The following is a 24247-nucleotide window of genomic DNA, read 5'->3' as shown; positions in this document are numbered from 1 at the left end:
AAGCCTTTTAGTTTAAATTGAGCTCTCCCCACGGGGGGAACCCTTCTGGCCTTTGGCTGCTTGATTTGCAATTACAGGCGGGTCCATCTGCCAGGATAACCCCGGCGGCAGCGCTCGGGGCCAGACAAAAGAGCCGGAGGCTCCTCGCAGGCACTGATTGATGGCGGAGGTGACAGAGCAGGGCTTTGTTCTGCTCTGCCGCCCTCCCCTGCCTCTCTCTCCCCACCAGCGCGTCCCCCCCACCCTTTGTCAAGTCTCACAGCTCAGCAGGCTGCCAGCAAAGCGTGGGCGGCCCCCCCGACACACCGAGAGGACCCTGGAGGATTGCCTGAACGCTTTATTTCCACCCCGAGCGGTTCCGTCCCTCGGTGCCAAGCGGCTGCGCCCCAGCGAAGACAGGATGAGAAGCAGGCATTGGAGTCCGAACCCGGGAGACGGGGATTTATTGGTGCTGTATGGAAAAGGCGAGGCCGCAGGGCCAGCCATGTGGATGCTGCTGCCTGCCCCAGGAGCACTGGTGGGTGCGATACGAAAGCCGACACAGCAGCAATGCTCTCTGTCGAGTCAGCGAGCAGCCACCAGGCCCACGCCGGCCCAGGACGGATGTGCCCGACACACGGTAGCTGATTTAAGGCACTTGAAATGACTGCAAGCCACAAGGCCATCATCTGCTGCCACCCTCCTTCCTCTTCCCTGCCTCCCCCCCGGGTGCTTTGCAGATTAACCTATAGAGAATGGGGTGTTGCTGGAGCGCCGCTGCCCCCGGCTCAGGCTGTCGGTGCGTCCGGGGCCACGCTCACTGGTGGAATTTTTTGCCCGGGCTGTTGGCGTAGTCCAGCAGCAGCTGGCAGGGTGTGAACTGGCTGCCGTAGACGGCCTCGTACTTCCGCAGCTTGTCCACCAGCTGCTTGGCTCCGTAGGAGTCTGCGTACCTGAAGGGACCTGCAGGGGACAGGGGGAAACGGGGACGGGTGGTAAAGAAGGGAAAAACACCACACCAAGGCTCCCAGAAAGGTGACAGCACTGGGTAGGGCAGATCTGTCCTCCAGGAGAGCCCCCCGGCTGCTGACACGTGCAGCCAGCACCCTGACCTTCCCACGTGAGAGCCCAGCTCGGAGGGGAAGAGAAAGATGCTGCCACCTTTGTGCCTTGTGTCAGCCCTCACTGGTACTTTTGTTTGGTCTGAAATGGCCATCCTAAAACTGGCAGCAAAGCTGTGAGGGTCCCTGCATGACACAGAATACGCTGGGGGTACTGCAGGCTGGGACGAGCTGGGACAAATTATTTTCATTCCTCTCCCAGTTTGAGCTTGCTGCAAGCTCTCACTAGCTTTGAGTTTGAGCAAGCCTCAGCTCATGCCTTGCCCAGTGCCCCAACATTTCCAGAAGTGCTGCAAGAAGCCTGCCTGCCTGCCCAGGCCAGTCACGGTGGCAAGAGAGGAGAGACGTGGTTGGATCAGATGATCCTGAAGGTATTTACCAACCTTAACCATTCTAGGATTCTGTACCAGAGCCTCATTTTTCACTGAAGGCCAGACAGCTGCACAAAAGCCAGGGACTTAAAAATGTAAGACCTTTGCAAATCTCCCAGTTGACTGCCCCCAGGACTATCGGGCAGAAAAGCTTTCTTTTGAGTGATGGAAAATGCTGATGAGGATGGGGCCAGCATGGCTCTGCCTTCTTACTCAAACCTGAGGACAGCAAGCGGCCTGGTTCCTGTCCCCTGACCCTCACCACCTCTGTGAAACAGCTGTACCAGCAAAGGAACTCCCCAGGCACCTGGAAGAAATGCCCTGCACTCCGTTAAGCAGCTCTCAGGCCCTTTGCAAGCTCTCAGGTGGGAATGCTGAAGCAACTTCCCTGGCTCAGGCTTCACATGGGAGAGGAACACTCATGCAGCAGCTCAGACCTGGCCTCAGAACCCACCAGAAAAGCCCACGATGGAGTTTTCAAGTCAAATCAGGCAGGCCTCACCCCTGCAGCTCCCACACTCACCTCCCAGGCACGGCGGGAAGCCCAGGCCAAACACAGCACCAATGTCTCCCTCCACGGGGTTGCTGAGGATCCCTTCCTGCAGGCACATGGCTGCCTCGTTGACAAACCTCGTCACCAGGCGCATCTGGATGTCCTCCTCGGTGCAGCTACCAGGAAAAAAAGAGTCTGTAAGGGCTGTGCGGCTTACCCAGCGGCTGGATGGAGGGGTACGTGAGACCAGCAGAGGTGGCGGGCAGGGATCAGGCCTTGAGGGGGGTGAGGAACTCATTGGAAAGGTCCCCAGCCTTGTGAGGCTAAGGGCAGCCAAGTTCTGTGCTGTGACTCCAGGCAGGCACGCAGGGATGGGCAAGGAGTCCATCTGGCTGGATGGGAACTGCTCCAGGAGATATTTCAGCATCAGGCTGTGCAGCAGCTCTGCCCCGTGAAGGTCAGGGCTAGCACGAGCTCCCCAGAGCCACCAGCCTGCCCCCTGCACGCTGCTTGGGGACCCAAATGCCACCTGGGGTGACTCCACGCTCAACGGTGTCCTGCTGGGCTCCCGGAGCTGGGAGGAGCTGGGCAGGGGCTGAGCCATCACAAGTACTTACACTTCAGGCTTGGCTGGCACCTTGAACCGTGCCAAGATCTCATCCATGCCAGAATTCACGCTCCTGTTCTTCACCCCCTCCTGGTAAACGTAAAAGCCCTTCCCCGCCTTGCGGCCTGCCAGGGGAAAAAAAAAAACAAAAACAGAGTCACATCCTGCCACGTGTCTCCTAGTCGGTGACACCTTTGCCTCTGATCTCGTGGCTGCCCCTTCTGTTAGCCTGAGCCATCCTCCCAGCACAGGCAGCTTCCCTGCACTTCATTTCCTGCCTCGTGGAGCAGGGAGGGAAGGGCCCACATCCAGCTGGCTTCTCGGCAAAACGCTGCCGCCTGTGCCAGGCCCCAGCGCCTTCGCTGGGTCCAGAGGACAGTCAATGTCACAACTCGTGGTTACAGCAGCAAAAAGACACAGCCTTCGGCCGTGGGAGCAAGGGAGAGAGATGACAACATCCAAGTAATCCTCGATGCCTCACCTAAGAAGCCTTTCTCCACCATGAGTTTGAACAACTCGATGCTGCCGCCTCCAAAGCGCTCGCCGAAGGCCTTGCCGAGGTCCTCGGCCACGTGCGTGGCCACGTCCACACCCACCTCGTCGATCAGCGTGGCAGCGCCCACCGGGAAGCCGAAGGCCGTCGAGATGGCATCTATCTTCTTCGGGTCAGTGCCCTCCTGCAGGAACAGAAGGAGGAGCAGTGAGATCTCTGGGTCCTGGGAACCCAGCACGGGGGCAGAAAGGTTCATCGGGGGCTGCAGGAGGCGACCAGCCCCACTGGTTGCTTGAGAACAGGCAGGAGCAGCGTGGCTGTGCTTGCACCACTCCTGACTCTCCCCTGGCACTATGCAGAGGGCAAACCCACTTGCTCGTGGTCCACCTGCCACTGCGTGCTGTGCCAAGCCCTGATGAGGACGGCCTGACTCCTAGACTCCTAGACCAAATCTAGATCCAGTACCACAACAGTGAGAAGCAGTAAGAAGAGAGCCACTCTGCAGGCGTAACTTACACCAGCATTTCCACGAGCTGCCTCAGCTGCACCCTCAGGCTGCTTCCTCACCCACTTCCCTCCTTGGCCAGGGCTTGGACCAGCCTGGCTCGGGGCAAGGAAGCAGCAGAGCTGGGGGACACTCAGTAGCCCACGGGATACACACCTGGAGAACTCGGACCACTTCTGCCAACATCGGCCCCAGGCACCTGGTGGTGTAGAAACCAGGTCCGTCCTAGGGGAGAAGAGCGAGACAGGAGGCAGGTGAGAACAAGCTGCAGGAACACGGCCCCTGTCAGCAGCACAAGAACCGAATTTCACAGCCCAGGCTGCAGTTCAGACACATTCAACTCCATTTTTAATGGTGTGCAGTCAACTCCTAGAACAGCTTTTACCTGTAGGGCTCAGCAGTGTTTGAAGACTTAAGAATTTACTGCCTGGAAATCCCCACGAGAGTGCTTTTATTTAAAATAGTGCCTAGAGGACCCAAACAGATGGCAGAAGACCCCTGGCTTCACCAAGCCCAACAGGCTGACAGGGTAAAAGTGTGCTTGGATATCATAGCTGTTTGTTCTCAGCCCCTGCCTCTCTTCTCCCTCTGCTTTGCACAACTCTTCCTCTACATTTGCACACATATTTGTATCCTCCCCCTTGCACAAGATTTAAATCCAGAAAGGGGATAGTTACTGCTTCCAGGCCCCTCTGTCCTTGCTTTTCCCCTGGAAGAAGAGGCTGTGGGAGTCCTGCCAAGGCTGTTCCATCTTGGATGCCACTACAGACTGCAGCCTCCTGAAAGCTGCTTAGAGCAGGGACACCAGCACCTGTGCCTTCTGACCCTTCATGGCTGCTCCAAGGGACACCTGAAGGATCACCTGGGCACCTGCCCTCTTCTAATTTCTGTTTCTACTTCTCAGCATGAAGTAGTAACACTAATTCTCAGCTAATTCCACCTCATCAGCCAAGTTTCAGCCTCCTCTCAGGGCACAAGCCCACCCTTTCATTCATTATCCCAGCCTGCATTTTGTACAGCGTTCCCTCACCTTTACCACGATGACGACCTTGCCCTGTTTGAGGCCAACAGCGACAGCAGAGGCAGCCGTGTCCTGGGACGTTTTGTCCGTGGTGATGATTTCCAGCAGCTGCATTTTGTCAACGGGGGAGAAGTAGTGCATCCCGATCACCTAGGCAGAAGAAGAGCTCAGGGTTAAGACAGATTCTGGCTCCCCCAGAATAACTACTGGGAAAATAGAATAGAAATAATAATAGAATACAAAAAAGAATAAACTACTGGGAAAACCAAGTCCCAGCTGCAGAAGGGAGCAGGCCAGCACGGGCTGCAAGACCCACCACCACACTGCACTGACTTCAGGCCACGTACTCCACTGCATCCCTCTCCAACTTCTCCTTTCTCTCCTTGGCTTTCCCAAGGAAGCAGCCCCTGTCCCACAGCTCTTGTTGAGCAGAATCTCTGTGCTCTGCTTGTATTTTTTTTTTTTTCTGGGGGGGGTGATGAAGTGAATCTAAGGACAAGAAGGCATGTTTCCAGAACCTAATTACAGAGGGAAGCACAGCCTCCCTCTGGGAGCAACATTTAAGAGGAGATTATTCGTCTGTGTGCCTCATCCTGCCACCACAGCCATGTAATCAGGATGTCACCTTCGTGCCTCCTGGAAGCTACACTCGGCACTAAGTTCTGCACAACTCAGAGGCACCTTGAAGGGCATCTACAGTCTGCAAAACTAATTAAAGAAAATACATTAATTAGTTAACCGATTTCCTATTAGTTTCCCCATGAAGAGTCATTACACAGGCAATTTATTCAGCAAGAGGATGTTATTTGCAAGCATGAACAAGTAAGACACAATTTGCATTTCTGATGCAACTGAGGCCTGAAGAGCAACGCAGGAAGAGGCTCCCCAGGGTCACAGGAACCTCCAGCAGCAGGGAGGCACAGCGGTACACGACTTGTGCTGTAAGACAAGCAGCAGGGGCAAGGCACTACCCTGGGCAGCTCTGAGACCCTCGTAGGAGTTCAGGAAATCAGCCACGGGCACTTCTGCCTTTGTATTTGTGTCATCATCCTCCCCAGATGAGCTCTAGAGCTTCCCTTTCCTTGGGGGCTACTGCCTCCACATTCCACCTATCTCAGAGAACCTGGCTCTTGCCATGGCGTTATGACCCTGCAGGGGAACTGCTTGCTCCTCCCTGTGTTTTCTGCAGCCCCACGTGGGCAGAGCAAACGCGTCAAGTAAGGGGAAAACACTTCTCCCTTTTGATATCAACGCCACCCTAGACTGAGGCTGAGCCCACAGGAGGTGACTCCACCTGGTTACAGGTTCCTCACGCTCCTTCAGATGCTGCCGTGTCACTGCCACGTCTGCTCTGCTGCTGCTGCTCCTTCCTGAAGGGTGCAGGTCTCCTGCAGGGCCGGCCTCAGATCTGCCAGGCTCGTGCTAACAGAACCACAGGTACCCTTGGAAATCAAATCAGTGCATTCACACACCTCAGAGCCTGGCTTTCCAGAGATGGGGCATCCACAGCTTCTGTGGGCAGCCTGTTCAGTGCCTTGCCACACTTACTAAAGAATTTCCTCCTTATATTGACTCTAAATCTCCCCTCTTTTAGTTAAAAGCCATTCCCCCTTGTCCCAGCCCTACACTCCCTGATAAAGAGCCCCTCCCCAGCTCCTACCTGGCTGCACTTGCCTGGGCTAAGGGATGAGGATGCAGCTGTTGTATGGATACAGCTGTTCAGACTTCAAGCAAACAGACGAAGTCCTGTTCCAAACGCTCTGCTACAAGCTGTATCGCTGCACTCAGTGCCCTGTTCACATGGACAACCAGACAGAAAACCCCCACGCCCCTCAGGAGTTTGGTTCTATGGCTGACCATGGCTTTAGTTTCAGCACTACGTCTAACCACCTTACCAAAATGACTGAAGTCTCCCTGGCTGGAATTTTCTCAGCTCGAGTCCTTCCATAGCTTCTCTGCCCCGTGTGCATCGATGTTTCCTGAAGCACGCTGACCTCCCTAACGCACACTGCCTCGCCAATGTCACACTTGATGGGAATCCACCTTCATCCCCTTCCTACCTGCCCAAAGATCACAAGCTCTTTGTTCAAAGCTGGCTCTGGGGGCAGAGGCTGAGCTGTTTCCTGTTCTGAGGAAGAAGCAGAAGATCCCGATGCTCACCTACAGCAAACCATTTTGCCACTAGCAGGCAGCTCAGCACACTCAAGCTCTTTGGCACCGGGTACTCACCTTCTCTGGCCTCTTGCTAACAGCAGCAATTTGGTTGATCGGGAGGGCGGACGTGTTACTGGCGAAGATACAGTGAGGAGGGATCACCTGTGGTAAGGGGTGGAAGAGGCAGTTTAGAGGCACAGGCTCCAGTCGGAGGTGATGTACAGAACCTGAGAGCAGTGCTAGCACAGGGCATTCCCAGCAGATCTCTGTCAGAGCAGTGTTAGAAACTGATCCTAAAGCAGCAGCCCAAGTCAGCCAGGCCCAACTTCTACTGACCCCCCTCTAGGTCTGTGGGATCAGTCTCAGAGCCCTCATGATTCTGCCAGCCCACTGCAGCCACATTAGATGCTCCATCAGAAAGAAGCCCAGGCCAGCTGCTTTACCAGTTATTTCCTCAAGTGTGTTCTTGAACAGAGAAGAGCAGAGGCAGCAAGCCAGGGAGAGCAGGTACAGGATATGTTGTGGAGATACATTTTTGTCATATCACTGTGCTCAGAAAAACAGATTTTTTTCTGGGTGGCTCCCAGGAGTCAGGGAGTGCCTCTGTTCAGCTAAGAACTAACAACTCCTTAATCACAGGACAGGAAAGCTGCCCTAGATGCTCACCCATGTACTGAAATGAATAATTTGCACCAAGCATCAAACTACTGCATAAGGAAATGTGAGAAACCCAATGGGACACCCTGAATCTCCATCATACAGCGATCCTGTCTAGCATAGCTGACCAGAACTGCTACTCACGGCCTCCACTTCCTTCAGCACTTTGTGCTTGATGTTAATGTCCTCGAACACAGCCTCGATCACCATGTCTGCTTTATCAAAGCCCTTGTAGTCCAGCTGGCTCGTCATGTTGCTGAGAATAGAGTCCCTCTCAAATGATGTCAGACTCTTCTTCTTCACCTTGCCATTCAGCCTAGGGAAGAGATCTCTGTCAGAAGCCAGCCCAGACTGCTGGAGGAGCACCACAACACCAGGGCTATCCCTCCCTCCTGGAACAGGGACCCAAAACACCACCTGCAATTCAGCAGGACTATCTCTGGCCCACCCTGCCATTTGGAAAAATGAGAGTCCTGTTCACACAGCTCCGTTGGTGCATCAGTCTGAAGATCAATCACACGTGAGCACTGTTACCGCTGAGCCAAGGAGGCAGAGGAAAGAAGTCCAACTTTTCAGAAGTCTGACCCAACGCTTCCCCTGACATGGGCCTCTAGGCAGCCACAATTACTCCCTCCCCTTCGCTCTAAAAGCTACTGCTAAAACTAAAGATGAAGCAATCATCTGTGATGGTCTACCTACCTAAGGAGCTAGGGCTGAATACACTGCGCCTATTCCATAGCAATAGCCTGGCACATTGCACAGGGCAACCTTAAAGAGCACTCCACAGAAACTATGGTGTCACGAGTTCCTGACTGCCTGCAAGCAAAAGATTATTTTGATGAAAGCTCCATCCCATCCCAAGTGAATTCCTGCAAACTCACGTACCCCTTGTAGACCTGCTGCTGTCCTCTGTCCAAGCCTTGCTGCGTCGTGTCCTTCAGAATGGTCTTCAGCCCCTTATCCACAGAAACCTGTGCAATCCCAGCTCCCATGAGCCCTGCTCCCAGCACTGCCAGGGTCCTGCACAGAAAGTGGTGAGGGGGGAAGACAGAGCTTGAAATAGCTGAATTGCCATTGTTGTCGTCAGACTCACACAGACCCTGTCCATCCAGGCACTATTTTTAGTGAGGTCACGCAAAAAGCTTCCATTTGTGGGTGGGACCTCCAAACTGCAGAGGATTAGCATTCCCAAGGCAGGAAATCTCTCTGCTCTGCTACGCTGCAGGACTCTAGGCCACAAAGTGCCAGGAATCTGTCAGCAGAGGTCCTCCAACTGCTCCTTCAGACACCTCACGCTCGTACTTACTTGACCTCTCGCTGAGGTGTTCCAAACTTGTTCTTCTTGCAGCGCACCTGCCCGTGGTAAAGTCCTATCAGCGCCTTGGATTCCTTCGTCATTGCGAGGTGGCCGAAGCTCTGAAAAAAGGGAAGGGGGAGGGAGACAGGTTGGCCTTTAACAGCTGTCACAGCTCCAGCACGCACAGATCAAAGATATGGCACAGGGACAGCATGGCCACCCGTGCAACTGCACAGACCAGGCATTTGGGTAGAAATGGAAGAAAAGTCCAGGGGTATGTGTGTCCTCTCTGCACAGGGGGCACCCTCTGTGCTAGGCACAGCCTGCTTTGCACTATTACCTCCCACATGGGCAGCCAGAAGCAGTGAAGAATTGTTCAACATCCTTTCCCATAAAAAAAAATGGGATTTAAAACATCCAAGAGTATAACACACTAACACACTGCAGTGTCTGCAAGGGGGCTACCAGGGAACAAGAGTAGACATCGTGTTTGTGTGTCCACCTCCTTCCCTCCCACTAACACACCCTTTGCTCATTTCCACTCATCCTGGGACCCCCCAGCACAGCCCTGGGGAGGAGCACTCAGCGGCAGCTCCCTGCTGTGCTTGTCACCCAGAGGTGACCCTGCTGCCCCAGTCAACCAGCAGCTGTGGGGTCCTGCAGACCAAAGCAGGAGCCACTTCTGCTTCCCAGTGACAGGACCACAGCTCACCGACATGGGACTAGAGTGAGGAGTGACCCTTCTCTCCCACGAGCATCCTGCTCTAGCCAGGGCCATCGCCCCACCTACTTCCAAGCGAAAGAACCCTGTACCCAAACTTTGTGAAAAGCTTTAAAACAGGCCAATTTTCACCAATAGCTCTGATGCTATTTTCAGAGGATCACGGAGAGGCTACGGAATTAAAGGCCTGCAAAACCTCTCAGCCTAAGGCATGAAATGGGAAAGAAGACAGGGAGATAAAAGACAGCATAGGGTGACAGCAAACTAATGATGCTGTGTGAGCCAAATCAGCTAGGAAAAGCCACTAATGTAATGTAGTGTAGAGCAGGCAGTATCTTCCTTCACCGCTGTCCTTGAGTTAGAGGCTTGTTAAAATATCAGAAACATGAAGACCAGAAGAGAATCTGCAAGTCTCCTATCCTAGGGGAAGAAAGGAGGCATTAGAAAAGGCATGACACGGGCACTTATTCTTTAGGGGGTGCTGGTAAGATCTCCATCATGCTGCTATTCTCAGGAAAAAAAAAAAAAAAATCATTCTTTTCTGCAAGGAACAGAGCATCCTGAGCCTCCCATTCAGCATCAGATTAAATTGGGGTGGAATGAAGAACTGGAACAGGCAGGGTATATCCAGGTCATTATTAAGGTAAGGGGCAGACAGCTGGATCATCACTGGATGAGAACAAAAGGATCTCCTAGACATGGCAAGAGAAACTGCTGGACCTGGCAGCGTGAGAAGCTGGTGAAGGCTGCAGACAGTGCTGAGAGATGGCTGGATTTCACTGGTGGCATAGGGGCAGCGATGGGACAGATGTCCCAAACAGACGAACAGATGGGAGTGTTGTGGATAACATGGGGATTCGGGTCGTGCAAAGCCAGCAGTGCTCAGGTAAGCACGTATCTCCTCTATCAGAAATACTGAGGCTGAGCACTGACACAGCAAAATCAAGATCAAGAGGAAAAACTAATTAAGGACAAGTAGTTTATACAGAGGAGACAAGGGTAGAGAAAGGGAAGGATCAAGATGCCTGGGGGAAGAACAAGCACTGGAAAATGAAGGGAATTAAAGGGTCACACATAAACAAGCCACTGGCCAGTATGCTGATCTGCTCAAGCTCTGCACCTACCCACTACGTCCTACCTCCATATAAAACTCGATTCCTATTTTTCTGCATGTCTCTCTAGTACCCTGAAAACTTCAAATAAGACTGGACAATGTTTAGGACATGAGGTCTAGGTGCCCACAACTGGAGACGGGGCCTGAGGGGACAGCTGCTTGGTAGAACAAACTCCTACGGGACAGCTACTGAAGCTGTGTGTGTGAGCACACGCTTAGGACCACAACTGAATCTCAATCTGGCCCAGCCAAACAGGAGGAACAGCCCTGACTGTCCCAGCTGCTCACGTCAGTGAAGGGTTTGTGTGTCTGTGGGTGTCACCAGTACAGGCACTGTGCTGTCCACACAACATGTTTGTGTGTGCTCATCATTGATATCTCTGCAACATCTGCCCAGCCTCCCACTAGCTAGACCCCATGAACAGAAAAAATCAGCAGAGAAAAAGCACCTCACCAAGAGATGAAACCTCACAGGCCTTAAAAAGCTAAAGATTTAACTTCCCTTAACAGTCCTTATTGGTCTTAAACTCAACCTATGTACTAGGGAACTACAGAACTGAGGGCAAAGGAAGAGGTTTATTTCACAGAATCAAAGGAACACAGAACGGCTGAGGTCAGAAGAGACCTGTGGAGATTGTCTTGTCCAACCCCACTGCTCAAAGCAGGGTCACCTGGAGCAGGCTGCTGAGTCCAGCTGGGTTTTGAATATTGCCACTGAGGGAGACTCCACAGCCTCCCTTGCCAACTTGTGCCAGCGTTAAGTCACTTTTACAAGTAACCAAGTTTTTTCTCATGTCTAAATTTAATGTCTCAGGTTTCAGGTTGTGCCCTTCACCTCCTATCCTGCCGCTGGATACCACCAAGCAGAATGCAGCTCTGCCTTCCTTACTGCTTCCCTTCGGGTATTTATATACCCCAAAAAGATCCCCCTTGGCCCTCTCTTCTCCAGGCTGAAGAGTTCCAGCTCGCTCTGCCTCTCCTCACGTGTCAGATGCTCTAGGCCTTCAATCATTTTTGTGGCCCTGTGCTGGACTCAGTCCTGGCAGCTGCCCCTCTGCCTGTTCTGGTGCCTGGAGTTGTTCCTCCCATTGGGAAGGATTTGGCAATTCCCTTCACGAGGTTCCTGTCTGCCCCATTCTCCAGCCTGTTGAGGGGTCCCCCCTGAATGGCCAGCAAGTACTCTGACTGCAGTGGTTACCAAATGGGTCAGTTTCACTGAGGGATAAGGAGAGAGAAGTCCTGTTCTGGGTAAAAAACCACTGGGAAAACAAACAAACAAACAAACAAAAACACAAAACCATCACCACCACAAAAACATCTAATTTTCATGAGTACTGAAAGTTACCTATCAGCAAAAAAGGGCCAGCACAAACTAGAAAACTGGACAAATGGCAAAACGAGTAATGGGCAATCAACACCCTTGACAAAAAAGATGGCAAAAAAGGTGCCAGAGTAAACTGAAATTAAAGTTTGTTCATGGAAGGAATTACTCGTTTGCACCAAACCACCTGGAAACACTCATGAGACCGACAACGCTGTACCTCCACCTCCAGGTTACCCGTCCCACGTGACACTCAGAAAAAAACAAACGGGGCTCAGCCACACAGAGAAATCAAATACAAAGTCCTGTTATGTGAAACCCAGAGCACTGAACTCGGTCTGGTCATTCCCAACTCAAAAAGCCTAAATAGACAGGAATGAGAAAAGGCACAGACTGTTTTCACAGATGAAGAACCTCGAAAAAAAACCAACAAAATACAACAGTTCTATTGCTCAAGATGGGCCTTTTCTACAGCCCCACTCCCAGAAGAGCAGGCAAGGATCCAGGCAGTGTTCTGAGCAGCCTGTGAAGAATATTATCCTTTGTGCATGGTTGAACTCATTTAGCACACACCTAGACAGCTTATTTATTGCTACCAGGGATCTAATCAGCTTACCTGGGATTCGGTGAGGTATCCTGTATCACGTCCCTGATCAAGACCAGCCTTTACAACCTAGTCAAGGAACAGCAATAAAGACACCTCACTGTTAAAGGCATGTCCATCAACAGCCGTGCTTTAAACAGATTGCTTGTTTAGCTGCACCTCCTGTTTGCACCAGTGACCCCTCCCCAAAATTCAAGGGAGACTTCAGACTTGCTGGGTCCTGTCCATGCTGCTCAAAGCAGAGCCATGAATCTCCTTGTCCTTCTAACACAGAACAGCTGCCAGGACAGTTGAGTTTTCTGTCAGGTTAATTTTTTACACCTACCTTGTGGTTTCAGGAATTGTTTCAGTAGGACTGTGCTCCTGTAATGCCACTGCTCTCAGAGTCAGAGGGGGGCACTCACAGGTTTTAGAGAAGTCCTGACAACAACTTAAATAGTTGTTGTCTTAAAAAACTTAAATTTGAAAAATCCAACCACGGACAATGGCTGAAAGTAATACAATGCCCGAGCTACTTACAGAGCTAAGTTTTAAAGTTTTGTGGGGTTAGTGCTACGAGCACAGCAATTGATACTTTCCTGGCTTCAAACAGGTTAACCTGTCTCATTAGAAACTGTAAAGGACACTGAAGACTGAAAATTTTATGACCAAGTATTCCAGCTAAACCTTCCCTCAGTTGGGATTCTCCATCTCCCCCTCACTGGTGCCAGTACACCATAAATTGGTGATCAAGCTCTGGGAATTCTGCATTTTAACATGCTTGCTTCACAGACCACATGGCTAGCCTCATCAAGACTGATCTTCTGTAAAGATCATTACGCGTGGCTTGACTCAGAGGAAGGGAAGAGCATCCCCCGTCTGTCGCCCTGTTATCCCACATCTCCTCCTCCTCTGCAGTTTCTGATGCCTCACAGCAAGCATTACCTCAATGATTTTCAGCGGAGCAGGGTACAATCCTTTGGTTTGCTTCTGAACTTTGCTCTCCACTGTCTTGTAGACTTGCTTCCTCACAAATGGAAGAGCCATAGCGTAGTCTGTTATCTCTGTAAGACGTGACAAAACATGTCTCAGTGCAGTGCTACATGAACAACCAGCTTTTAAATAACTAAGCCGATAGTTAAAGAGTATAGCTGTGAACGTTACATATCTGCAATAGTTTTAATTACCAGCCCACCCGGCTCAAGAGACAATTGCACCATCAAATAACTTTGTTTTGATGATGGAGTTAAGTAGGAGTGTGACCACATCCCTAAGAAGCAAAGCTGGATTCTACCCGCTACAGTCGCCTGGGATTTGGCTGTGGTGCCCTCAGACTTACTCTGTACTAGCCCTTTTGATCTTTTGGCAGACACAGTCCTGTTGGCGAGTCCTCTGGCAAAGCCAATCGCTACCTCCTCCAAGTACTCGATTGTTCGTGCTTCTGGCGTCTTCACACCTGGCCCTGTGAACAGAAGAAGAGCCTTGAGGAAACGCAGCAGAAGTTATTGCTGATAGATACAGCTCATGTGGGGAAGGCTGAGTCAGCAACAGGGCACTCCTTTGAATTGCTCCCACTCCCCCTCACCCCCCTTTGACTTTTCTTGGCTCCATTGAACAAGACATTTAATATGCATGGCATTATACAGAAATACCAAGATGCCAAATGTGTAACTGCCAGCACCACTTCTACCTTAACAGAACTGAAGTGCTCTGCCACCTCTCCCTCTTGTTGCACCTCTACGTCCCTGCATAGTACAAAAGCCTGCACAACTGAGATGTGACAACGCTGTTGCTATTAAACATACAGACACAGTTACCCAACACCACGTCCTTGAAAATTACCTGTTCTGGAGATAATGGTCAATAAAACCTCAACCTCTGACCTCGGGTACAAGAAATCTCTCACTTGCTTTACCTACTAACACCTAGCCAGACTCAGCATCGTAACTGCTGTAGAAACCTTACCAGGGGAGCTTCCAGCTGCCTACTAATACCTGGCATAAAATAAAGCAGAACCAGATTTGGGCACACCATCAAGTGAAACAAGACAATGTTGTGGATACCCTTACTGAAAGAGAACCACTTGCACCTCATGAAACTGCCTCCTGATTAATGCTGTCTCTTTCCTTCAAAGCTTTCCCTAATGAGCTAAATTACCACCTCAATTAAAGCTGCTTTCACCCAGACATTGAGAATGAACATAAGAATACTCAGCAGAAAGCCTTCTGGCACTGGGTGCTGTCTGACTGAACAAGAGATGCCTCTAATGCTTGCGTATCATTTTTGTGCTCCTCCTACATCCTCATCTGGTTTGAGTCAGGATTTGTAACACATTGACCACATCAGGTTTCCTTTAGGCAAGCCAAAGTGGTCACTGATATTAAAAAAATCAGATTTGCTGGTTCTTAAAATGTAATTCAGGCCCTGGAGAGGGATCTGGACGGGTTGGGTCGATGGGCAGAGGCCAAGGGGATGAGGTTCAGCGTGGCTCAGTGCCAGGTCCTGCACTTTGGCCACAACCACCCCATGTGGTGCTAGGATTGGGGCAGAGTGGCTGGAAAGCTGTACGGAGGAAAAGGATCTGGGGGTGTTGGTCGATGCTCACTTGAACACGAGCCAGCAGTGTGCCCAGGGGGCCAAGAAGGCCAAGGGCATCCTGGTTGTGTCAGGAGCAGTGCAGCCAGCAGGAACAGGGCGGTGATCGTCCCCCTGGGCTCTGCTCTGGTGAGGCCACACCTCGAGTGCTGGGTTCAGCTTTGGGCCCCTCACTACCAGAAGGACATCGAGGCCCTGGAGCGTGGCCAGAGAAGGGCTACGAAGCTGGTGGAGGGCCTGGAGCACAAGGCCTGTGAGGGGCTGCTGAGGGAACTGGGGGTGTTTGGTCTGGAGGAGGCTCAGGACAGAGCTTATTGCTCTCTGCTGCTACCTGAAAGGAAGGGGTGGGGAGCTGGGGGTCAGCCTCTGCTCACAGGTAACCAGTCATAGGACCAGAGGGAATGGCCTCAAGTTGTGCCAGGGGAGGTTCAGGTTGGAAATGAGAAGACATTTCTGCTCAGAAAGAAGACATTTCTGCGCAGTCAGGAGTTGGGATGGGCTGCCAACCCTGGGAGTGTTCAAGGAGAGGTTGGACATGGGTTAGTGGTGACATTGGTGGTAGGGAATGGATGGATGATACGATTTTGGAGGGCTTTTCCAACCTTCGTGGTTCTATGATTTCACAATCAAGCAAGTATACAGCAGTAAAGTTTACTCAGCAGATTTTAACTCAAGCCTGGGTACGATGGAACCATCTTATAAGCAAGAATAGAGCTAAGAATACATCCTACTCTAAGTTCATAGTGCTTGCCTTGCATTTCTCAGGGTAGCCAGCAGCACTTATTTTTAAAATTTATTTTCTCCAAATTCAAGAGCACTGGGAAGTGTGATTTGGTTTGCAACCCGCAAGGAATTTCTCCATCCAACTGAAAGGCAGTTATAGCAATTCAGACAGCCTAAAGCCGTGGGGGTTGGCTTCTTTTCAAGATCTTGTCACTGAGATTAACATTTGCAGGCTGCGTAATTGTAGGCATTGGTCATCTATTCTTTCATTATGGGTCGCAATCTGTCCCTCTGACATGATAAACGAGGAATGCAGGTTCTAATCTGTATAATTAGCTTATGCAAGGGAGCCAACAGGCCCGCCGCCTCTGCTCTAACCTTTCCCTGTTCGCTTTAGCTTCAGTCTGACTTCTCAAGGTCCCTGCACACATGCTTCTGAGGTGGGAAGGGAGGTTACAACCCTGCAGAGCACGGCAAGGACTTCACAGCTTATACGCCCTGCCTCGACTGTAGGTGGCATCAATGGCTTCTCCACCCACCAAGGTGGAGAGGTTAACCAACAGGCACTAGATCAGCTTCCTAACAACCGAGGGGCATCACGTCTGACCTAGCGGGTCCACCAGCTGGTCAACCAGGCCCATCTTCTTCGCTTTGTCAGCACGGATGTTCCTCCCCGTCAGCATCATGTCAAAGGCAGCAGGAAGTCCCACCTGGAAGGGCAGAAAGGGGATTTTAAACAAACAAGTATGCCATGAGCAGAAGGGACTGCTGAGGAAGTTTTTTCTCCTACTTACCATCTTTGGCAGCCGCTGAGTACCCCCTGCTCCTGGCAGGAGTCCCAGTAAGACTTCAGGTGTTCCCAAGATCGTTTTCCTGTCCTTTGTTGCTATTCTGTAGTGGCAGGCAATGGCAACCTTAAAAAAGGGAGGGAAAACTAAAGGTTTTCCCATGAAAGACCACAGAAGAACTGGGCTTTTCACAAAGGTCTCTTGTACCCACTGCTTCAGCTTTTATCCTAATCCTACCCCAAGTCTCCAATTCAGCTGCCCAAATTCCCTCTGTGCTCAAAGCTTCTTGTAGCAAGAGGCACGCACCCAGGGCCAACAGCAACAAGCAGCTACTGATGTGAACGTGAAAGGAGCAATCTGAACCAAGCTATTTTCAAACCTTATCTAGGCCATTAATTTGAATCTCATCTAGACTACTAAGTCATTTGCTGCACTGAAGGCACGGTCCCATTTACAGCTGTGATACTGCTTTATCACCGGATCACCAAGTCCAGATCAATCACCGCTGTGATTTTATAAAAGGCTGCGAGTGATTGAGAAATAAGTATGCAGCTGAAGAGACTCCATTCCCATAAAGTTATTCCATTTTAACAACAACTTTGCTCCAGGGATTACCACAGAGCCTTTCAGTTTCCAAAACACCGAGTGGAGATTACGAAGCAGACGCTGCGCTCAGCTGAAGTGGCAAGTGATGGGGCAGGGTATGCAGGCAAGGGTGGAGCCTGGCCAGGTTCCCCACACTCATCCCTCTCACAAGAAGAGCTTTTAAAAGAATAAAAACTGCTGGGATATGAGACTCATTTCACTCGAAAAGAAATCATTTCCAGCACGTACTCTGCCAGCAGCATCAATGCCAATTCAACGCCTGCTGGGAACAGCCTGTGTGCCCTGGGATGCTCTCACCTAAATATTAGGCTGGCCCACACGGATTCGTACGTGCCTAGCTCTTTCAACAGAAGTAGAAAAATTAGCATCGCAGAGCTCTGAGGCACAACCAACCCATTAACTTGCCACAAACTCATTTGAATGGATGTAATGAATCCACGTCAGGTCTCAAATCCCTCTCGCAGAAGTCCTCTGGGCATCACGTGGATAGTTTAGAGAACCAGCGCTACCAACTCTCACTGCTGCCTGGCAGACCCAGAATTGCTCAATACCTCCAGTCCTCCTCCCAGGCAGGAGCCACTGATGGCAGCAACTACGGGCTTTGGAGACTGCTCAATTTTTTCTAGCATCTTCTGTCCGTCCTGAGAGAGCTGAGTCACTTCCTGAGAAGTCTTGCAGGCTTCAATCATGCTGCAGTGAGGCAGAAAGGCTGATCAGAACTGGAAAAGCACTGAGAAAACAGCAGTGAAACGGAGAGTGCTGTAAGGAGTTTGCTCCCCTGTTCCCACAAAGCTCCAGCGACTGACGGACAGGCGGGAGCTATTCAGTCCCACAGCCTCACATTAATGAACGACACAGGAAGACTACTAAATTCGGTGGGTTAAGTCACTGCACGCTGACACTGCTCTGTGCCTGCAGGCAGTGAATGAGCTTCCTTGTGTCAGAGCTCTGAAAGCCCTGGGGGGAGAGGAGGAAGGGTCATAGGAAGCCTCAAAGCATTTGCCAGGAAGGGTGGAGGGGGAACCCGGGATCACTTTTTAGAGAAGCAGATGGCCGAGGCTCTGATGCTGCTCTCTGCCAATTAGATACTCCCTCTGCCAATTATTCCCATGGAGGCTGACGGCGTTTGCCAGGCAGGCCCAATTTTGCAGGCTGGTAGCACTGAGGCTGGCCAGCACCTCTTACACGCAGCCTGTCCTTTTGCTCTGCCTCCTTCCCACCTGCATCAAGTGTCTGGCCTTTTTCAGGGCAGAGGAAGAGGTAAAGTTTTTAAAAAGTTGATTTGTAATTTACCTTGCTGAGAGCTTTCTGGCTTTTTATGTCTTTAAACTACTTTTCTGCCCTGCCCGTGGTCAGGACTAGCAGCCAGTGGCGCTCCAGGTCCCAGGGAGAGCACCCACACGGGTCCCCAACACCCTGTGTGAGTTACCCACGCTGAACAGCCCCGGAGGCCGCTCAGATACTCGGCGTGGCAGAAAGCCAAATCCTGCCTAATGAAGGGGCCGTGCCGGCAGGCTGCCAGCCGCTCAACCCCGGCTTAAATGAAGTTCTGCATGTAAATTATCTGCTCTTGCTGCGTCCCAGACCGAAGCACAATGCTAAGCCTGGAGCCAGGAAGGGAACTTTCCTTGGCTGCACCCCAGCACGCAGGAAGGAGCGACCCAGTGCTACAACCCAATCGAGTTCCTGACCAGCCGTGCTGCGCTTTGTCAAGGCCCTAACCTCATTTGAGCGAGCTGCACACCCCGGGGAGGTGGCTGTGACAAACTGCTTGGTGTGTGCAGCTCGCCAGGCCATGGCCCCCAGGTTTTGGGCTTCTGAAGGAGCTCCATGGGAATAACCTGTAACGCCCACAAACTTACTCGATATCTGCTCCAGCAATGAAGGAGCCTGGCTTTGAAGAAATGAGGACAGCGCTTTTGACAGCTTCATTGGCCCAGATCTCGTTCATTACTTCGGTAAACTCCGCGCTCAGTTGCTTGGACAGAGTGTTCACCTGGAGGCAGCAAACACACGCTGTAAATAAGGAGCCTGTGGTGGAATTCAATCTCTGATTAAGCACTGGCATGAGGAAACTTATCAGAAAGCTTGCCAGGAAGACAGACCAACAACAAAAAGCCAAAGCCAATTGCAAGTCTGAATGCATATTCCCGTCTGTCTGAAGCTAGGAGGAACAGTAGCTCTGCAGCTTTTTCTTTTTGCTTTCTGCAGACAAAAGGAACAGCCCACCCAGGAGTTCACCCAACACCAGAGCACTGCTTGGCACAACTCTAACGCTGCCGGGGCACTCACGTGGAGCCCAGATCTGATGGAGAAGAAGTTAGTTCATCCTGTGTCAAAATAAGGGCAGCAAAAACCTCCAAGATGAAACCCTGAAGCAGGTCCTCAAGTAAGAATTCCCTCCTTAACCTCACCAGCAGTGGGTTTGTGACCTCAAACACAGGTTCTGTAAACTTCTCATCTTTTATTTTTTTTCTATATAACAGGCAATTTCCTTAACCACCTTGAGTCCAAGAACTTAATTAGATTCAGGGCTATCTCTTGCTGCTAAAACAAATTATCTTGGTACATACAAAATCCTTCCACCAGGTATTTTCAGGTGCCTCTTTAAACACCCAAACACTCATGCTCCCATTTCTTTGTTCACAACTTCGACGGCTGCACGTTAGGAAGGTCCTTAATCTGAACGTGACATTTTCAGTGCCCCCGCCACCCTACCACTACTCCTGCCACTCCTCCAGCCAATTCAAGCAGTACCTTGGAATTTGGTGTGTTGAAGCGGACAACGGCCACATCTCCCTTGATGTCGTAGTTCACGTGGGTTCTAGCTGGAAACAAAGAGGAACGCGTTATCAGCTGGTGGCCAGCGGCTTCCAGGGAGGGGATGGACACGCAGAGAGAAACTTTGTGCTTACCCTGAAGAGCGGTGGAGGTGGAGATGTTGCGGCAAGCATAACCTGAAGAAGAGACGTTGCAGATGTTAAAGGAATCCTCAGCAATGTCAGCGTTCGTGTCCTTTGGTAATGTCCCCTCTGAACTCCCCTGGGCTGCCAAGGAACGTGCTACAGGAAGCCCTGAGCAGCAGCCAGCTCCCTCTGACGGCTCGACCCGTGCCGCCACCAGAGCTCAGCAGACTCCACGCTATTGAGGTGACCTTCAGGGCTTCCACGCCGCAGTTTCCAACAGCAGGAATGCCAAACCGAGGCCAGAAATCAAAGCTTGCTCCCCAAAGAGCTGAAGTGGGCGGCACACGGGGGTGTTCTGCCACCAGTGCACGCAGTCCAACACAACGAAGCAACGGCCCCGCTGCACTTGGGGGAGTTTTGAGTCTATGAGTTAAGGTCATTGCAGATCCAACACGATTGCTGTGCAGTGTCTGTGCAAAAACACGCTCCTGTGCCAGCAAACGGCGCCACCCCAGGCACTGACACCCCAGGGAGGAGCTGGTGAGCAACAAAGGAGCACACAAAATATTTACCCTCTCCTCTGGTGCTATCAGCTGGACACTAAACCCACCTCCAGTGACCACAGATGGAAGCACCCAGAGAAACTCGTCCTGTTTCAGAGCACTCAGACCACAGAATGAGTGAGATCCCACTGTCCTGCCCCATAAATCCCACTGTCCTGCCCCATAAATCCCACTGTCCCGCCCCATAAATCCCAAAGCTCCTTGTTCTGCTGAGGAGCTGTTTCTCCCGGTGACCTCCCACTACACAAACGGATCAGCCCTGTTCGAGTGACCTTGATCCTGCCCGAGAGGATCCTCTGACACCGACCCAGGCTGAAGCACTGCCAAAAGCTGCATGGAACATGAAATATGGCAGGGGTGCTACTTCTCCACCAGCACACAGCTCCTCTGCCAACTGGAACCCAGAACCCAGCTCGCTGCTCGGCGCTGATAACGCTCAGGAATAAACCCACCCTGTCCCTGCAAGGAGGCAGAAAGCCCAGCAGGGGGAAAAAAAACCCTACAGCACCTCACCAGCAGGCACCTTCCCTCCCCACAGCCCCCGGGGCCGGCTCCTCTGCACTTTGACCCTCCTTCCACTCGCCTCCAGCGCTGGCAGCGGGGAGCGACCTTTGTGCTCCATTCCCCCAGCCCACAGCAGACGCGGTGCCACGCCGCGGGGACTGGAAACTGTGCGTTGGTCCCAGCAGGTGGGTCGGGGCATCATGTGCCCTGCGTAAACACAGAGCGAGCTGGGTTCTGCTCCCAAACTGCAGCCCCCATGCTCGGCATGCACCTCCCTGAGCTCTGGGTGCGCTCAAGTCACGAATTTCTGAACCCAGGAGCTCCTTTTCACAGCTCTGAGCGTGGTCTGACAGCAGTTTCCCTGCTGAGAGATGCTCCCCAGCAAAATAAAATGCTCCTTTAACCCAATGGCAGTGTTTTAGCCCAAAAAAAGCCCCACAGCTCCACCGCTTTGGGGAGAACACAAGCACTTGGCCTCTTCTGAGCTCTCCTGCTTTAATCCTGTGTTGCTGCACAGCACGGGAAGGAGGAGATCAGCCAAAGCTCGGTTGCAACGAGCTGATCACGTTCTCCTTCCACACCCAGGATCTGGCAAAAAGCTGGGACGAGGAAGAGAAGCAGCGACAGCTTTCCCCAGCTCCCACCTAGAGCAGGGTGCTTACTGGGACATTTTATACACAGCGACCCCAGCTCAAAATGACAAAGTGAATGATGAATGAAACTTCTCCTCCCTCTGTGCCCTACCACGCTTTCCTCTTTCAAGTCACTTCTGACCAGGCTGCTTCCACAAAAGCCTTAAGCCTCGAATTCCACTTTGCTTTCAGGTTTAGCAAATAAATAAAACAGGAAAAAGAAAATCAAGGGCAAGACTGAGAAAAATCTCGCTACCTTCTGGATAGAAGCTCCTTGGGGAGCAGCAGTGGCATTTGGGTAGCAGCTGCTCAATATCCAAGTGACAAAATTTTGTTTTAGGTCCCAAAACACTTGGGGAAAACACCTTCCAAACCCCAAACTGGCATCCTCCCTACCCCAAACCACGAGCCAGGAAATCCTGGTAATCGTGAGGTGAATGGCACAGCAACGAGCCAGATGCACGCTTCTGCCCTTTCACTGGTATCTGCTTTAGGACTAAAACCTGTGAATAAAGGAATAAAGTTCTGATTTTTGCTGCTTCCTTCACTCCACACCTACAGCAAGGGACACCCAACGCTCCAGAAAACCCCTCCTGGCATCAGAGACCTTCAGACGCAGCACAGACCTAAAAACCAACCTTTTTCCAGCAGCCAGGTCTGCACACCGCCTGGCAGAACAAGGCGCAAGAAAAACGCCATTAATTACGGCGAGTGATGTTAATTAGCTCTGCAGACACGAGCAGCCTGCACGCACGCATCTCCCAGACAAGCTTCAGGTTCCCCGCACCACTGCTGGGTCTGGATTTCAGCTCCACGCCCACGCAGGGCCCCCGCAGAGAACAGAAAGGCAGAAATTAAGCAGCTGTCTGCAACCAACCCCAGTTTTTCCCTGCAGGAATCGTGTCCCAAGCTCCCAAAGTGAATCCAGGGCAGTGCCAAGGGGCGGGGGAGCATCGGTGACTGGCAGAGATGCTCCCACACCAAAATTGGGGCAGATCCTGGGGGCCACGCGGGGACCCCCTGCCCTCAGGTGCACGCAAACGGGCCCCCGAGGATGAAGTTTTCCCCCAGGGGGGCAGCCGCACGGCCCCCTCCCCTGGCCAGGCCTGGAGAGCAGCACCAGGAGCCCAAGGACACGGGGACACCCCCATGGGGACACGGGGAAGGACACGGGGACAGCCCCACCCGCAGCACTCCCCCCCCCCTCAATGGGGTCGGGACCGGATGATCCTTGTGGTCCCCCCCAACCACAATCCTACAGGTTTGTGACTGCTCCCAAGCATGGAAACCCCCCAAAACCATACAAAGATCCCCAAAACACACAGGGGAGCAGCTCCTGCCCCGTGGGGACACCACAGCCCCCCCCCAGGACAAACCGGGGGTGGGTGGGGACGCATGAAAGACCCTCCCTGGGGGGAACACGGAGACCACACCCCGGTGTGGGACACAACCACAGGTGGGGACACAGAACCATGGGGGGGGGGGGGGGGGAACACAACCACAGGGTTCCCAGCAGCTCCCCAGGCGCCCCCTGCCCCACCTTCCTCAGACCCTTGCAGCCCCCCCGGGACACGCATACAAAGACAGTGTTCCTCCCCCCTCCAAGCAACACATCCATGCGTGGGTCCCCCCCCCCCTGTGGGGGCACCTCCTCTCCTGTCCTCCCCATGGCTGCACAGCCCCCCTCCCCATATCTCCTCTGTGCCCACCCCTCCCCATTTCCCCTCACAGCTCCTCCGACACCCCCTCACACGCGTCGCAGCCCCACAACCCACCCCAACATCCCCCCCAACCCCTCACGCCCCCCTCCAACCCCCTCATGACCCCCCCGCCCCCTCCAGCCCCTCACGACCCCCTCGCGACCCCCCCCAACCCCTCACAACTCCCTCACAGCCCCCCCCAGCACCTCACAACCCCCCCCACACTCCATTAACCCCCTCACGGCCCCTCAAGGCTCCCCTACACACCTCCCAACCCCTCACAACTCCCTCACGATCCCCCCAGCCCCTCAAGACCCTCTCACGGCCCCCTCCCCCAGCACCTCAGCCCCCCCTCAGCACCTCAGCCTCCCCCCACGCCCCCCCCAACCCCTCACAACTCCCTCGCGGCCCCCCCCAACACCTCATAACTCCCTCACGACACCCCCTAACCCCTCACGATCCCCCCCCTCAGCCCCTCACGACCCCCCCCTCAGCACCTCGGCCCCCCCCACACCCCCTCCACACCCCCCCCAACTCCCTCACGACCCCCCCCAAGCCCTCCCCACGCCACCCCCGTCCCCCCGAGGGTCCCCCCCTGACCGTCGGGGGGCGGTCTGGGTGCCGGGCAGTGCTTGGCGGCGGCCGCGAAGCGCCCGAGGCTGCCGATGGCGCGCACCGCCGCCGCCATCTTCCTGCGCGCGAGGTCGAATGAGGGAGAGGCCGCGCGGGGGCCTCGCGCCCGCCGCCCCGCCCTGCCCCTCCTTTGTGGCTGCCCCTCGTTTCTGCCTGTTCC

At 52.9% G+C, this 24247-nt stretch overlaps 1 protein-coding gene across 1 annotated transcript; it reads right to left on the bottom strand.

The window, feature by feature from the left end:
- Positions 1-322: 322 nt before the first annotated feature.
- On the bottom strand, positions 323-24207 carry HADHA (hydroxyacyl-CoA dehydrogenase trifunctional multienzyme complex subunit alpha). The gene is made up of 20 exons (XM_038176607.2): positions 24055-24207; positions 20065-20106; positions 19907-19977; positions 19012-19145; positions 17701-17839; positions 16550-16669; positions 16363-16465; positions 13777-13899; positions 13383-13501; positions 12471-12527; positions 8708-8817; positions 8287-8421; positions 7546-7717; positions 6820-6906; positions 4600-4740; positions 3726-3794; positions 3053-3248; positions 2582-2696; positions 1995-2140; positions 323-942 (listed from the first exon to the last, which is right to left on the bottom strand). Exons 1-20 carry the CDS (start codon positions 24140-24142, stop codon positions 797-799), a joined length of 2313 nt encoding a protein of 770 aa, XP_038032535.2. The 5' UTR covers positions 24143-24207; the 3' UTR covers positions 323-796.
- Between the last annotated feature and the right edge of the window lie 40 nt (positions 24208-24247).

Source organism: Anas platyrhynchos, chromosome 3 (genome assembly GCF_047663525.1).
Source record: "Anas platyrhynchos isolate ZD024472 breed Pekin duck chromosome 3, IASCAAS_PekinDuck_T2T, whole genome shotgun sequence".
Lineage (NCBI taxonomy): Eukaryota > Metazoa > Chordata > Aves > Anseriformes > Anatidae > Anas > Anas platyrhynchos.
This window is presented reverse-complemented; position numbering and strand designations above follow the sequence as displayed.

Coding starts and splice junctions, on each gene's coding strand:
- HADHA (XM_038176607.2), bottom strand. CDS start 24,142: ATGGCGGCGGCGGTGCGCGCCATCGGCAGCCTCGGGCGCTTCGCGGCC. Junction 3,249..3,725: donor AAGTGGTCCGAGTTCTCCAG/GTGTGTATCCCG, acceptor CTGTTCCTGCAG/GAGGGCACTGACCCGAAGAA. Junction 943..1,994: donor CTTCCCGCCGTGCCTGGGAG/GTGAGTGTGGGA, acceptor TGTCCCCTGCAG/GTCCCTTCAGGTACGCAGAC.